The sequence below is a fragment of the Numida meleagris genome, chromosome 26 (genome assembly GCF_002078875.1).
Source record: "Numida meleagris isolate 19003 breed g44 Domestic line chromosome 26, NumMel1.0, whole genome shotgun sequence".
In the NCBI taxonomy this organism is placed as follows: domain Eukaryota; kingdom Metazoa; phylum Chordata; class Aves; order Galliformes; family Numididae; genus Numida; species Numida meleagris.
The window spans coordinates 4,132,178-4,144,401 of record NC_034434.1 but is presented as its reverse complement, the minus strand read 5'-3'; the positions used below and the strand labels follow the sequence as shown (position 1 = coordinate 4,144,401).

Here is a 12,224-nt window from a genome sequence, read left to right as displayed (position 1 = left end):
CCTGTGAGTAACAGGGGCTGGAAATTCCACGCTGCAGGGAAGAGAAGCCTCTGTCCCTCGAAGAGCAGAATATCCTCTTGTTACCGCAGTCCGCTGGACGAAGGCACCTGCGCCGGCCGAGCCCGTCCTCCCCGCACTGCCTGGCTCTTCTGCCTGGCTGGGAGATGCTGTCCCAGCAGCGATGGCCGGGCCGTGCCCGTGTGTTACTGCTCTGGCAAACACAGGTAATGCATGTGCAGAGCATGTGCTCTGTGCTCAATGCAATCTTGGTTGCTGGTGATGGCAGTGACCTGCTGGATCTCATCACGGCTGGGACAGGGAACCCGATGAATGGCGCGTGGAAAATCCTTTCCTGAGAGCTCCTTCTTTGTCAATGGACGGCACAAATTGAGCGATTACTGCAACCAAAAAATAACTTCAGAGAGGCACCTCGGTCATACTGAGTCTGTGTGACATTCAGATCAAGGGGCAGACAGGAGCTTCCAGCGCTTTGCAGACGACGAGCAAGTTGACTTCCTGGGCTTGTGTGACAGAGGAACGTGGGCTGTGGATGAGGGGACTCAAGAAACCTGGCAGCAGAGCGCGCACGGAGCCCTGCTCCGTCACCGCACCGCAACACCCGGCTCTTTTCGCGGCGACGGTCACCATTGTTCGTGCTTTTCAGAAGTGTAAATTTATATTAACTGCCCACTTTTATTCCACTCGGTCTGCCACAGCACATGATACAAAAATGTTTGCTGGACTAAGAATAAAATAAATACAAATTAATAAAAGATAAAAGGGACTTTGATGTTATAAATACCAATGCTGTTGCTTTGTACATAATCTAGGGCAACTTTTTTTCTTGACTTCTTGTAAAGTTTGCATCATACAAAAAGCTGATGACTCACAAAACATTATTTTACTTTTTGGAATAAGCTGCTGACATGTAAAGTATCTTCCCTGTGAACTGGGATTTCTAGAGGGAAACTGCCTATGGGTTATTTATTCCTGGCATAAACAGCGAGACTAGCCAGCCCCGTGGGAAGAAGAAACACCCTAGAGGTGGCACCCCGCTTGGAAGCTATAAAGAGGGATCTGCGGCAACCACAACCTGCAGTCTGACTCCGTATCACGCTGTGCATCTTGCTTTGGGCTTGGGGTTGGATCTGCAGCTGTCCTCACCATGAGTTGTAGTATTAAGCAGACAACTGGCTCTCTGAGGGGCAGGACCAGCGGTGGCAGCTGTGTTATTGGTGGTGGTGGTGGTGGTGGAGGAGCGCGGATGTCCTCGGTCTCCTCTGGAAGATACACGACTTGCGGGATAGGTGGTAGCCGAGGGTTCTCTGGGAGAAGCTACTGCAGTGGCGTGAATTACGGAGGAGGACTGAGCGCCGGCAGTCTGGTCGGTGGGAGCTATGGAGGTGGCTTAGGAGCCGCTGTCCTCGGAGGATGTTCGGGCATTGGATTCAGCGGTGGCAGTGCCCGCTTTGGCGGTGGCATTGGAGGTGGCCTTGGTATCAGCATTGGTGGAGGGGGAGTCGGAGGGGGTTTTGCTGGTGATGGCATTCTTCTTTCTGGTGACGAAAAGGTCACCATGCAGAACCTTAACGACCGCCTGGCTTCTTACCTGGACAAGGTGAGGTGCCTGGAACAAGAAAATGCTGACCTGGAGTGCAGAATCAGGGAGTGGTATGCCAAGCAGGGCCCCTTTTGTGAGCCACGGGACTACAGCTGCTATTACAAAGAAATAGAAGATCTTCAGAACCAGGTAACATCACTTCTCAGCTGCTTCCTCCCTTGTAAACTTCTCCCACGCTGTCGCTTCACAACTTAATGCAGCTATCGAGGGTAACATTTCACTGTTGTAAAACGCTTCTCGTAAACAGACATTAAGACAACTGCCTGTAGAGAGCCCTAGAGCTCAAACGTAAAAGCCTTGAGAGCCTGGACTGTTTCCACTGCTTTTATTCATCAGATCTATTTGAAAGAGAAAGTGTTCTGTGCATGGAACGCATCTGGATTGGCTCAGCAGTTTGTCTGAGTTAGATTTGTGCCAAGGTGTTTAAGTGGATGACTGCCACGAGAACAAGTGAATGAGAAATAAATAACAAGTCGTATGAACTTGTATTATTCTGTCACGCACCTCACAGAATTCCAGTTAAACACCGTCTCCCTTATTTACGAGTTTACTCTTTCGTACAGACTGGGAAGTATTGGACACCCAATTAAAAGTGAGAACAAGGAGAGCACTGCCAGAACGCAAGTTAAAATTAAAAACAGTTTTTTACGAAGCGTGTGTTTGGCAAAACTTCTAGGACGTCAGCACACAGAGAGGAAGAAAGTGAAAGGAACCCAGGAAACAAACAGACAAAATGAGACAGAGCTATAATTAAGTCTTGGAACAAAGCTTTTATATCTCTTATCCAGGAAAGTAAGATTTAGACTTAAAATGTTGGGTGGATCGCGGCAGGCGCTGGACAGCACCGATTCCACTTCCCTGTCTGCACCTGAGCTCTGTGTTTCAGCCTTTTAATGCCTCCCCAGTGCTCTGTGAACGCTCACGCTGTGACTGCTGTGCCAGCAGCAAACAGAGCCCGGGGCATGGTCTGCAGCACCGGGTGCACTGCAGCCCGCGGGGACGGGGAAGAGCCTTCAGGAGTGACCACCAAACCCTCTTCTTTTCCAGATTGTCTGTGCAACCATAGACAACAACAAGATCATTCTGAACATCGACAACAGCCGGATGACAGCCGATGACTTCCGAGTGAAGTGAGTGCCCTGTCTGTCGGGACGAGGCTCGGGGCCGGGGCTGCAGGCTGGGCGGGCGGCATGCCGTGCTGAAGAGCTCCTGCAGCCACTGCCTCCAGAGCTGCCTTCACGTCTGGGGCAACAGAACGGCTCTGTGTGCAGATGGGAGCTGTGCAGAAAGCACCCAGCAGGTTTTGCACAGGGAGCAGTGTGGGCTCACAGGGCTTCTGACACACAGTGCCTTTCCAAAGGGAGGTTTTTGTTTTCTCTTGTCAGAGCACGGAAACGTGCTGAGTGACCCTTCCACAAAACTGTAGAGAAAGCAGGCTGAGGGAGAGCTGGGCAGGGGAGCCTTAGACCGCTTCCCTCAGCATCCCAGGAGGCTGGTTAGGAAATCGCTGCAAGAAGGGCGGATGGGGCAGCGCAGAAAAGAGCAGATGGTGGGGTCAGATGCTGACTGCTCTCTCTTGCTTTCTTTCTCACTCAGGTACGAGACGGAGCTGGCCCTTCGCCAGAGCGTGGAGGCTGACATCAACGGGCTGCGCCAGGTCCTGGACCAGCTGACGCTCTGCAGGTCCGACCTGGAGGCACAGCTGGAATCGCTGCGGGAGGAGCTCTGCTGCCTGAAGAAGAACCACGAGGAGGTAGGAGGCTGGGGGCTGCCGCTCCTCTGCAGAGCCCTGGCACGGAACTTTCCACCTACAGAACCGTGCTCTAAGTTACCCAGAAGATCTGCAGCATCGCTCTGCATTGCACAGCTGTGTTGGGAGGCACCGCTCACGGCGAGCGCCGCTCTCAGCACCCAGCGCTGCTCCTTCGTGCTGTCTAATCTGGGTTGTATTTCCAGGAAATGAATTGTCTGAGAAAGCAATCTACTGGAGATGTGAGCGTGGAGGTCAATGCCTGCCCTGGGCCAGATCTCAGGCAGATCTTGGAGGATTTGAGATGCCAGTATGAGACACTGATAGCGCGCAACCGCAAGGAAGTTGAGGATTGGTACGAGTGCAAGGTAAGTGACACACACCTGCCGCCAGACAGACTGACGTGCACATGTCAGGGCACAGAAACATTTCAGAAAACAGATATGGAGACAACGAGCTGTTGCTCTCTCCAGACGCCTGAGATCAGCACTCATTTATATGCTGTGCTCTGCGGGAGACACGGGCCTGTCTGACCAGTTTGCTGCGTCCCATCTGGCGGCAGCAGCTGCCGCGAGGCCTTGTGGTGTGCTGGAGCTGAAACCTTCCACGCTGGGATTAAAGAGCCCTAACAGCCAGCAGGTTAACGCTGCCTGAGAAGGAGCAAACAGCCGGAGGCAGCGGTTAACGCCCCACGCACGCACAACTCGCCGTGCCCACTCGGGGTTGTGCCGGCTGCTCACCACGCGCTGTTGCTGTAACAGAAGTTCGCTTTACACAGATATTCTGAGGGTCTTTGCTCTGGCTTGGTGATTTGCAGATCGAGGAGGTGAATCGGGAGGTTATCACGAGCGGTCAGGAGGTGGAGACGTGCAACAACCAGGTCACCGAGCTGAGGCGCCAGCTGCAGGCCCTGGAGATCGACCTGCAGGCTCAGCTCAGCCAGGTGTGTGCAAAGCTCACTGCTGCAGCCCTGCTGCAGGGCAAGAACCTGCAGTTAAGTGCAGCTTCCTCATGCGTGTATTTCTGCTGTGCCACATGTCACTCTTCAGAGGGACAACCTGGAGTCCTCTCTGGCTGAAACTGAATGTCGCTACAACAACCACCTCGGTGAGCTGCAGACCCAGATCACGTGCGTGGAGCAGCAGCTGGCAGACCTGCGGGCAGAGATGGAGTGCCAGAACCAGGAGTACAAGATCCTGCTGGACGTCAAGTGCCGCCTGGAGCAGGAGATCCACACCTACCGCTGCTTGCTGGAGGGCGGGCAGCAGGACCTGATGTGAGTACACCTGAGTCGCATCGACACACTACAATGCCTTTGTTCTGTGTACTTTAAAATACCCAGGCATTGCCACATGAAGAAAGCTTGCTGAAGTATTCAGCCAATTTTATGCCAAAGATAAAAACAGATCAAGAGCAGAAAGGTCAATGAACAAACTGTAGTTCTAATTTATCCGCCATTCCCTTCACTAAAATGTTCTTTTCCTTCCCACTCAGTCAGCAAGGAGGAATTAGTCAGTTGTCGGGTCTAGGAGGAGGAGTTGCGAGAACAGGTGGAATAGGAGGAGGAGGAATCATCCGAACAAGCCACACGTACACTTCGTCTGCCCAGATGCCATCCTGTGCGGCCACGGAGATACAAGGTAAGGGCCGCAGCGCTTCGCTGGGCACCCAGCCCTCTCTGTTCAACCGCAGCGCTACCAGAAGGGAGGGGACAGAGGGGGAGGGAGGGGAAGGACAGAGCCAGAAGGCAGGCAAGGCCCAGTCAGCAGAGAACAGGGAGAAAGGACCGGTCTGAAACCCAGGGCAAAGGAACGAGCAGGAGAAAGGAGTGCTCTGAAAACCGAGAAAAGCAGGAACTGTGGGAATTGTGGTAGAAAACTACCAGTACTCTTCCAGCCAAACTGGAAGAGAAACAAATGAGCGCAGCGGCAGCTGGTGCAGCAGAGCGAGGGTGAGCAGGGCACTGTGCAGTGCGGAGCCCGGTGCTGTGCCTGCAGCTCCCCCCATTTGGCACGGCTTTGTGAAAGGGCAGAGCGTGCCCGAGCCACCACGGGTCCCATCTGCCTGACTGCAGGCAGCAAGCAGCGCGTCCTGCAGGGCCGGCATTCATCTGGAATTCCAGCTGAGCTGGCTCCCGAAGTGATCACGTGTGCACAATGACAGCGCAGGAAAGAATCTGGTTTTGCTCTAAACAAAGTCATGTTTTCCTTTGATCTCTCCAGTGCCTTGCAGAAGGATTTGTGATTAAGCAGAGAAATGAGAATATCCAATGAGAGATCCCTGAAGCAGAGCCATGGATAAAGAGAGAGAATATTTACCACACGCCTCTGCAAGGGGCAAGGAACTGCTCATTTGTATTACTCAGCAATGCTAAGCGATGCGCCAGAGGGATAAGCAGAGCGTTGGGCCGCATTCCGCTTCGTTTTGCTATTTGCTTTTTCCAGTCTGTATTGCTGCATGTGCCCAACCACTGTGACTGCTACTGGAGTTCCCCAGTACTATGATCACTAATGTATCTTCCAGTGAAAAACCTTCTCTAATAAAACTGTGCTTCTGCCTGATGCAATCAACAAAGCCGTGTCCGCACTCTGATCCCCGCAGCCGAGCAGCGCTGAGTGCGGCGCAGCCCCTGGCTCCAGCAGAGCGGGAGCTGAGCACGGGGCCCAGCGCAGCAGCAGCTCCTGGGACAGGGCCCCGTGCCCCCTGCCCCCCCCGCAGGCTGACGCAGGCGGTGCCTGTGTGCTTCCATGTTTTGCTAAAACACAATTACAGACAAATATGTGGGAAAATAAAGTGAGCTTAGCCTGGCTGAAAGTCAGTGACAGAACAGGGAGCGCGTGTCCTTCAGCCCCCGCCCCATGGAGAGAAGGACTGGTGGCAAAAGGTTAATTTCCCACCTGCTTTCCCGTAGCCACTGAATCACTTATTGGTCATCTTCCTATTTCAAAAAGTTTCAGTCTGAACATCAGAACCTGCTGACAGATCATCTTTACGCTTATCACACCTTCCGAGAACTGGCAGAGTGGGAGCTGAAAATGTGCAACTCCACAGAAAACACGTTGGAGAAAAAGCCAGCTAGGGTCTGCCACAGCCCAGAGCCATTGTTTCTTAAAGCTCAGAAGCAAGGCAACGGCCCCTCCCGCCTCTGGGCCCCACAGAGCGACCTGCAGCTGACGCGGAGTCGGGGTGGACGGGCACGGTAGCGTGCACGCATCCTGAACCTGACCTGCACACAAGAGCGAGGGCAGCAGTTTGGCAGCTTGGGGCCCTGCAGCTCTTCTGCTGGGTGCAGTCATGGGACGCATCCACGGCGAGCTTACAGTCATCCTGGGCTTGGAGAACATTCAGTGAAAAGCTGGTATGAGCTGGGGGCTGTTTTGAGGATTAGAATGTTTGCTGGACCAGAAAAGCAAGCCATGAGTTTACACATTCACTCCTCCCTGCAGCTTTACAGCTAGAGCCCCGGACACGGGCTGCTACCTCTGGTGCTCCGCAATGTGCTTGGTACAGAAAGTCACGTTCACAGCTCACATATTGCCCTGTGGGGTGACTGGCACAGCACCCCCCCTGCCCTGCTGTCAAGCTGGAGACATGAAGCAGTCACCCCCAGGGAGGGCAAAGGGCATAAAGACAAAAACGTTTCAGGACCATGCAGACAGTACAGAGTGGCACACTTCTGTAGCCTCAGTTTTCATATGGAAACTGATTTCTCTACAGAAATACATTTACTGTGACCCGGAACCTTCCAGATCAGTAGCACCTCAGAGGGCTCACACCAGGGAGGTGAACGGTGCCCTCCTTCTGTAGAAGTGCATGGAGAGAAGCAGCAGTGGTACTCTTATTTTATCTACCAGACACTAGAAGCACTAGTATGCACGGGCCAGAGCAAAGTGAGACAATGCAGCATTGGAAAAACTGCAATAATGAAACATCAGTGAGTGTTTTCAAACCAAGACTCTATGTCAAGTCTTCTTTAAAGACAAGCCCCAGCCCCAGGGAAAGCCTCGGACTTGATGCAGGAATCCTGGGAAGACGTGCACAGCGTGCACTTCATGGGAGACTGAAGGAGACAGACACTTGTGCTTACAATGGAGAAGTTCCACTGGTGGACTCCTCCGTCCGCATCCATCCCAGTTCTCAGCGCTGGGGCTGTGAAGTCACAAAGCAGATCTTCTCATGTTCCTTCCCCGCTGTGTTCCCCTGCCTTGCTCAGCGCAAGGAAGGCAGTAAGACGATCTCCTGCCGCCCCTTCTGGTCTTGTCCTTTCCCGGTACAGCAGTTTTCACACGCGCATTGCTACAATTATGAAGACATTGCTCTGACACACTTCCAGCTTTGAGTCTTCTGGAATCTCCAGGCTGCCCCCAGTGCAGGAGAGCTGGGCTGCCTTCCCTCTCCTGTGAACTGCTGCTGACATCTAGCTGAGTGCCCGGACTCACGGCAAAGGCTTCCCACCCTCCTCGGGCAGAAGCAGCACAGGCACTTTCACAAAGGAGCTGTCCTACATTCCTGACAGGTGAAAGAGACCTAATGACACGACCAGAAGGACTCCAATCATCTCGGGTTACAAATATGCCCCTGGAAAGCCCCAGGGACGCAGTCTGCTCCTGAGACACCGGGCCTACGAGTTGGGATGCGTCTGGAAAGCAGCTTATGAGAAGGTAGCTTGGGATAAACAGTCCCCAGCAGAAAACACCCTGGAAACAACCATGTATTAGGGAGCTGCAAATTACGGAGCTGCAGACCTCGGGCTGGAAATTACATTTCCATGAGATTTCCATACTCGTTTGTGCTGGTCGGATCAGACCCAGGAACCTTATGAGCGCACATAACGAAAATAGGAGGGGAGGAAGCTTAGTTTATGGCTTTTTCAGATCTTCGGAACAGTAATTGTCCCTTAGCCTGACTAGCACATCCATTTCCTGAAGACAAAAAGGAAAACACGGGAGAGTGGGCAAGTGTGTGCCAGGGAGAGGTGCCCAGTGCGGGGCCAGCAGCCGTGCTGCCGCTCGCTGCAGCCATTACCGCAATGGCACGCAGGCATCCTCCCATCCCACAAAGGGATGTCCCGTGTTTCTGCCTGCGTTATCCTGATGTGCTAAAATGATAACTGTGAAGGAGAGGAAGGAATGCGTGCTCACTCAGGAAAGATGCTTGCTGCAGACAGCTATTGGGAAACTTCTGAAGAATCATATGCGGGACAGGCAAAGCTTCCAGCAACGCAGCATTACATCAGTTTCGGTTCATTCTTACCACCACACCCTGACTCCAATTATGCTCCCCGGTCCCAGTAACGAAATCCAGATATTCTGTTTCTAAGCACAATTGCTATTTGCTGAGGTTTCACCTGTTCTTAGCTTGCTCTGGGTTCAGCCCTGAGCGCAGCGCAGCGTGGCACAATGGCCGGCGTCCCGGCACCGCGCGGAGCTGGGAGCAGCAGACTGCCAGCAGCGGCTCCTTGTCGCTGAGCACATCACTCTGAGCAAGCGTCTGCACACCTCTGTCTCCATCCTGCTGGAGATATCACAGGAATGCTGCTGGCTTTCATTGCACCACGTAAGTAATGTCTGCGGATGAGAGATAAGAGGAGGCATCTTTATAGAGAAATCAGGAGAGTAAGAATAATAAAGTGGTGGGTAAATCCACAATTGTGCCATGCTTCGCTCCGTTGGTAAGTGGGACTGTTTGCTCGCCATAAGAGCAGCTGCTCCAGTCCACGTCCTGCCGTGGAGCAGGAGTTTCCCCGTGGTCAGGTGCCGGTGGCCCCGCGGCCGCTGCGGGCAGCTCCCCCCTTCACAAAGCACCTCACGAAAATGAGCTCAGCCCGAATGCTGATGCCAAAAGAGTGAAAGGATTTTTGGTTTTTACTCCTTCTGCCTAGCTAAGATTTGGAGACATGAGGGATAGAGAAGAACTCCAGTTCATACTTAATCCATCTTTTCCAAGCCAGCCTAGAACCGCACCGGGCAACAATTGCTCCACTGGCTTCGTCAGCAGCTCTGTCCTCACGTCTGCCAGGAGCGGGCTCGAATCGCGCTGAGCTTGTGGCACACACTGACACAGGAGCTGCCCGCAGGATGTTTCCAGCCCCGCTCACAGTGCAGAAGCCCACCCCTCCCCGGCAGAGCACCTTTCACTGCGCGGCAGGGCGATGTTTAAAGCCCTATTGCGTTATTTTACGCTCTCCATAAAAAGAAAGAAATCCTTTGTGAACCACTGGGCAGCCCCAGATCACACGTGAAGAACCTTCCATCCCCGTCCATTAAGAGATCGCTCCACATCACCGTGTCTCACAGCAGAGTGTTCTGGAATTGTTATTTCAGCAGTGGAGAGACTTAAAGGTTAATCTCTCCGTCTCTGATCTTTCCACAGAGTTCTTACATCATTCTTCATACATCATTCCAGAATCCAACTTCGTACACGCTTTTTCATCTTACATACTCCGGCATCAGCAGCTTGTATGAAACCTGCTTATTCAACTCAAAATAAAACGAAAATAAATTAATGAGAGATAAAGAGCTCTTTGATGCAATAACCTTTAATGATTTCTTCCTGGTATATAATTTAGGACAGTGTTTTTCCTGGCTTAATGTTGTAAAGTTTGCATCATAAACAAAAAGCTGATGATTCATAAAACATTATTGCTAATGTATTTCTGAAATAAGCAAGAGACATGTAAAGTATCTTCCTTGTCTACTGGGAATCTTGAAAGGAAACTTCCCTTTGAGAAATTATTCTTGGCACCAATCGGTAGAGTAGCCAGCCTTATGGGAACGGGAGCCGGCGGTGACACCCACTGTGGAAGGTATAAATAGAGTGCCGTGGCAGCGGACAAGCTGCAGTCTGATTCAATATCAAGCTGTGCGTCTCGCTTTGGGCTTCTGCTTGCATTTCCAGCTGCTGTCGCGATGAGTTGCAACATTAAGGAGACGATTACTGTGTCTAGCAAAGGCAGGAGCAGTGGTGGCAGCTGTATCATTGGTGGTGGTGGTGGAGCACGGATTTCTTCCTATGCGATAGGCAGTGGCAGAGGTTTTTCTGGAAGGAGTTACTGCGGTGGAGTGAATTATGGAGGGGGACTGAGTGTCGGTAGCTTGGCTGGTGGGAGCTATGGAGGTGGCAGCTGCTATGGCGGCGGCCTTGGTTTTGGCGGCGTGGTTGTCGGTGGTCTTGGTGGCGACTGCTTGCTTTCATCCTGCGATGAGAAAGTGACCATGCAAAATCTCAATGACCGCCTGGCATCCTACCTGGACAAGGTGAAGTGCTTGGAGAAGGAAAATGCAGAGCTAGAATGCAGAATCAGAGAGTGGTACGCTACACAGGGCCTCTCCTGCGAGCCCCGGGACTACAGCTGCTATTACAAAGAAATTGAAGATCTTCAGAATCAGGTAATCCCATTTTTCAGTTATTCCTCCTCTTTTTATTTTCCAGTTTGCATTCAGGTCTTACTGCAATTGTTAGGGGTAATTTTATTGCTGTAAAATGTCTTTGCAAACATAAATGGTAGCAATTTCTGGTCTAGGACACTGTTGAGTGGGGTGCATGCTGCAAGGCGATACAAGTGGGATAATGCTCTTCAAAGAAAAAAGGTGCCTTGTTACACTGTGCTTTGATTGTATGGTTATAAATACGACAAAGCAAAAGGAACAGCAGAGCAGAGCAAATCACACCCAGCAGACAGTGACTCCAGCAGAGCACTCTAAATGCTGTGTGAGGAAAGCCGGGTGTTTAAAACTGTGCAGGAGCACAAAGAGCCTGACAATAAAATGTACACACTGAAAGTTAGGGAAGATGTTTAGGCTTAAAGGTCCTCCTTGAAATCCTTAAGCTTGAAGCCAAGAGCAAGGCAGCCTGCACGTCGGCTGAGCTTTGATGTGAAGCATCTCTGGAACTTGTCTTCAGCCCCTGAAACTGGGAGTGCCCATCTCACAGCTCTCTAATTCCCAGCCCCTGCTCAGCCCGTCTCTTCTCCTTGCTGCCTGCCCGACAAAGGGGCAAAGCTGCCTCCTGCAGCTGCTCCACTCAAGGACCAAACCTACTGGGGAGAGAGGCGGTGGGAGAAGGGAATCAGAAAGAGCTCCTGCTTAGCCTCGATGCAACCGTGGAGTACAGCAGCAGTGAAGGGAGCTGTTCTCATGCCCTGCTCTTTTCCAGATTGTCTGTGCAACCATTGATAACAACAAGATCATTCTGGACATCGACAACAGCCGGATGGCCGCTGATGACTTCCGTGTGAAGTGAGTGCCCCTCGGAGCACAAAACCCCCACCCCCACCCCCTCGTGTGCCAGCACTGCAGTCCCAGGGCACTGAGCAGAGACACCTCAGACGAGTCTCACTGCAACACCACGTTAGGGCAGGATGGGCTGATGAAAGGCGTTTTGCTCTTGGTCATCAGACCTCCCTTAATTACTGTTCTGAGGTAAAACATTTGGCAACAGTGTTTGTTGGTCAGGGCCAGGGACTGGTGTTGCAGGGAGCGGCCCGTAGTGGTGCAGTCAGCACATCCCCATCACACAGCACTGCAGATTGGGATCAGCAAAGCAGCAGAGCGATGGGTGAGCGACGCCAGATACTGTTGTCAGGAGAGGAAGAAAGACAGGTGGGGAAGAAGAGCTTGCACATAACAAACATCGTACGCAGCACAGAAATCTAATACACGGTGCATTCAGCTTAGACAGCAAAACCAAGGACTGAGCATGTAGATGGGAAGAGGAGATCCTTGCACAAGCGGAGAGCAGGTTCTAACTTTCTGCTTTCTTCTCACTCAGGTACGAGACGGAGCTGGCCCTTCGCCAGAGCGTGGAGGCTGACATCAACGGGCTGCGCCAGGTCCTGGACCAGCTGACGCTCTG

General features: G+C 52.3%; 2 protein-coding genes across 2 annotated transcripts in view; both read left to right on the top strand.

The window, feature by feature from the left end:
* LOC110388708 (keratin, type I cytoskeletal 19-like) lies at nt 1,077-5,945 on the top strand. Its single transcript, XM_021378245.1, has 8 exons — nt 1,077-1,750; nt 2,669-2,751; nt 3,218-3,374; nt 3,578-3,739; nt 4,189-4,314; nt 4,421-4,647; nt 4,866-5,011; nt 5,594-5,945. The coding sequence occupies exons 1-8, from the start codon at nt 1,166-1,168 to the stop codon at nt 5,617-5,619; spliced, it is 1,512 nt and encodes a 503-aa protein (XP_021233920.1). The 5' UTR covers nt 1,077-1,165; the 3' UTR covers nt 5,620-5,945.
* The window catches only part of LOC110388417 (keratin, type I cytoskeletal 14-like), an 8,780-nt gene continuing 2,639 nt past the window's right edge, over nt 6,084-12,224 (top strand). Inside the window, exons 1-3 of the mRNA XM_021377644.1 lie at nt 6,084-10,759; nt 11,526-11,608; nt 12,141-12,222. Coding sequence (XP_021233319.1) covers nt 10,280-10,759; nt 11,526-11,608; nt 12,141-12,222 — 645 coding nt within the window. The 5' untranslated portion in view covers nt 6,084-10,279. The remainder of the gene's footprint in view (nt 10,760-11,525; nt 11,609-12,140; nt 12,223-12,224) is intronic.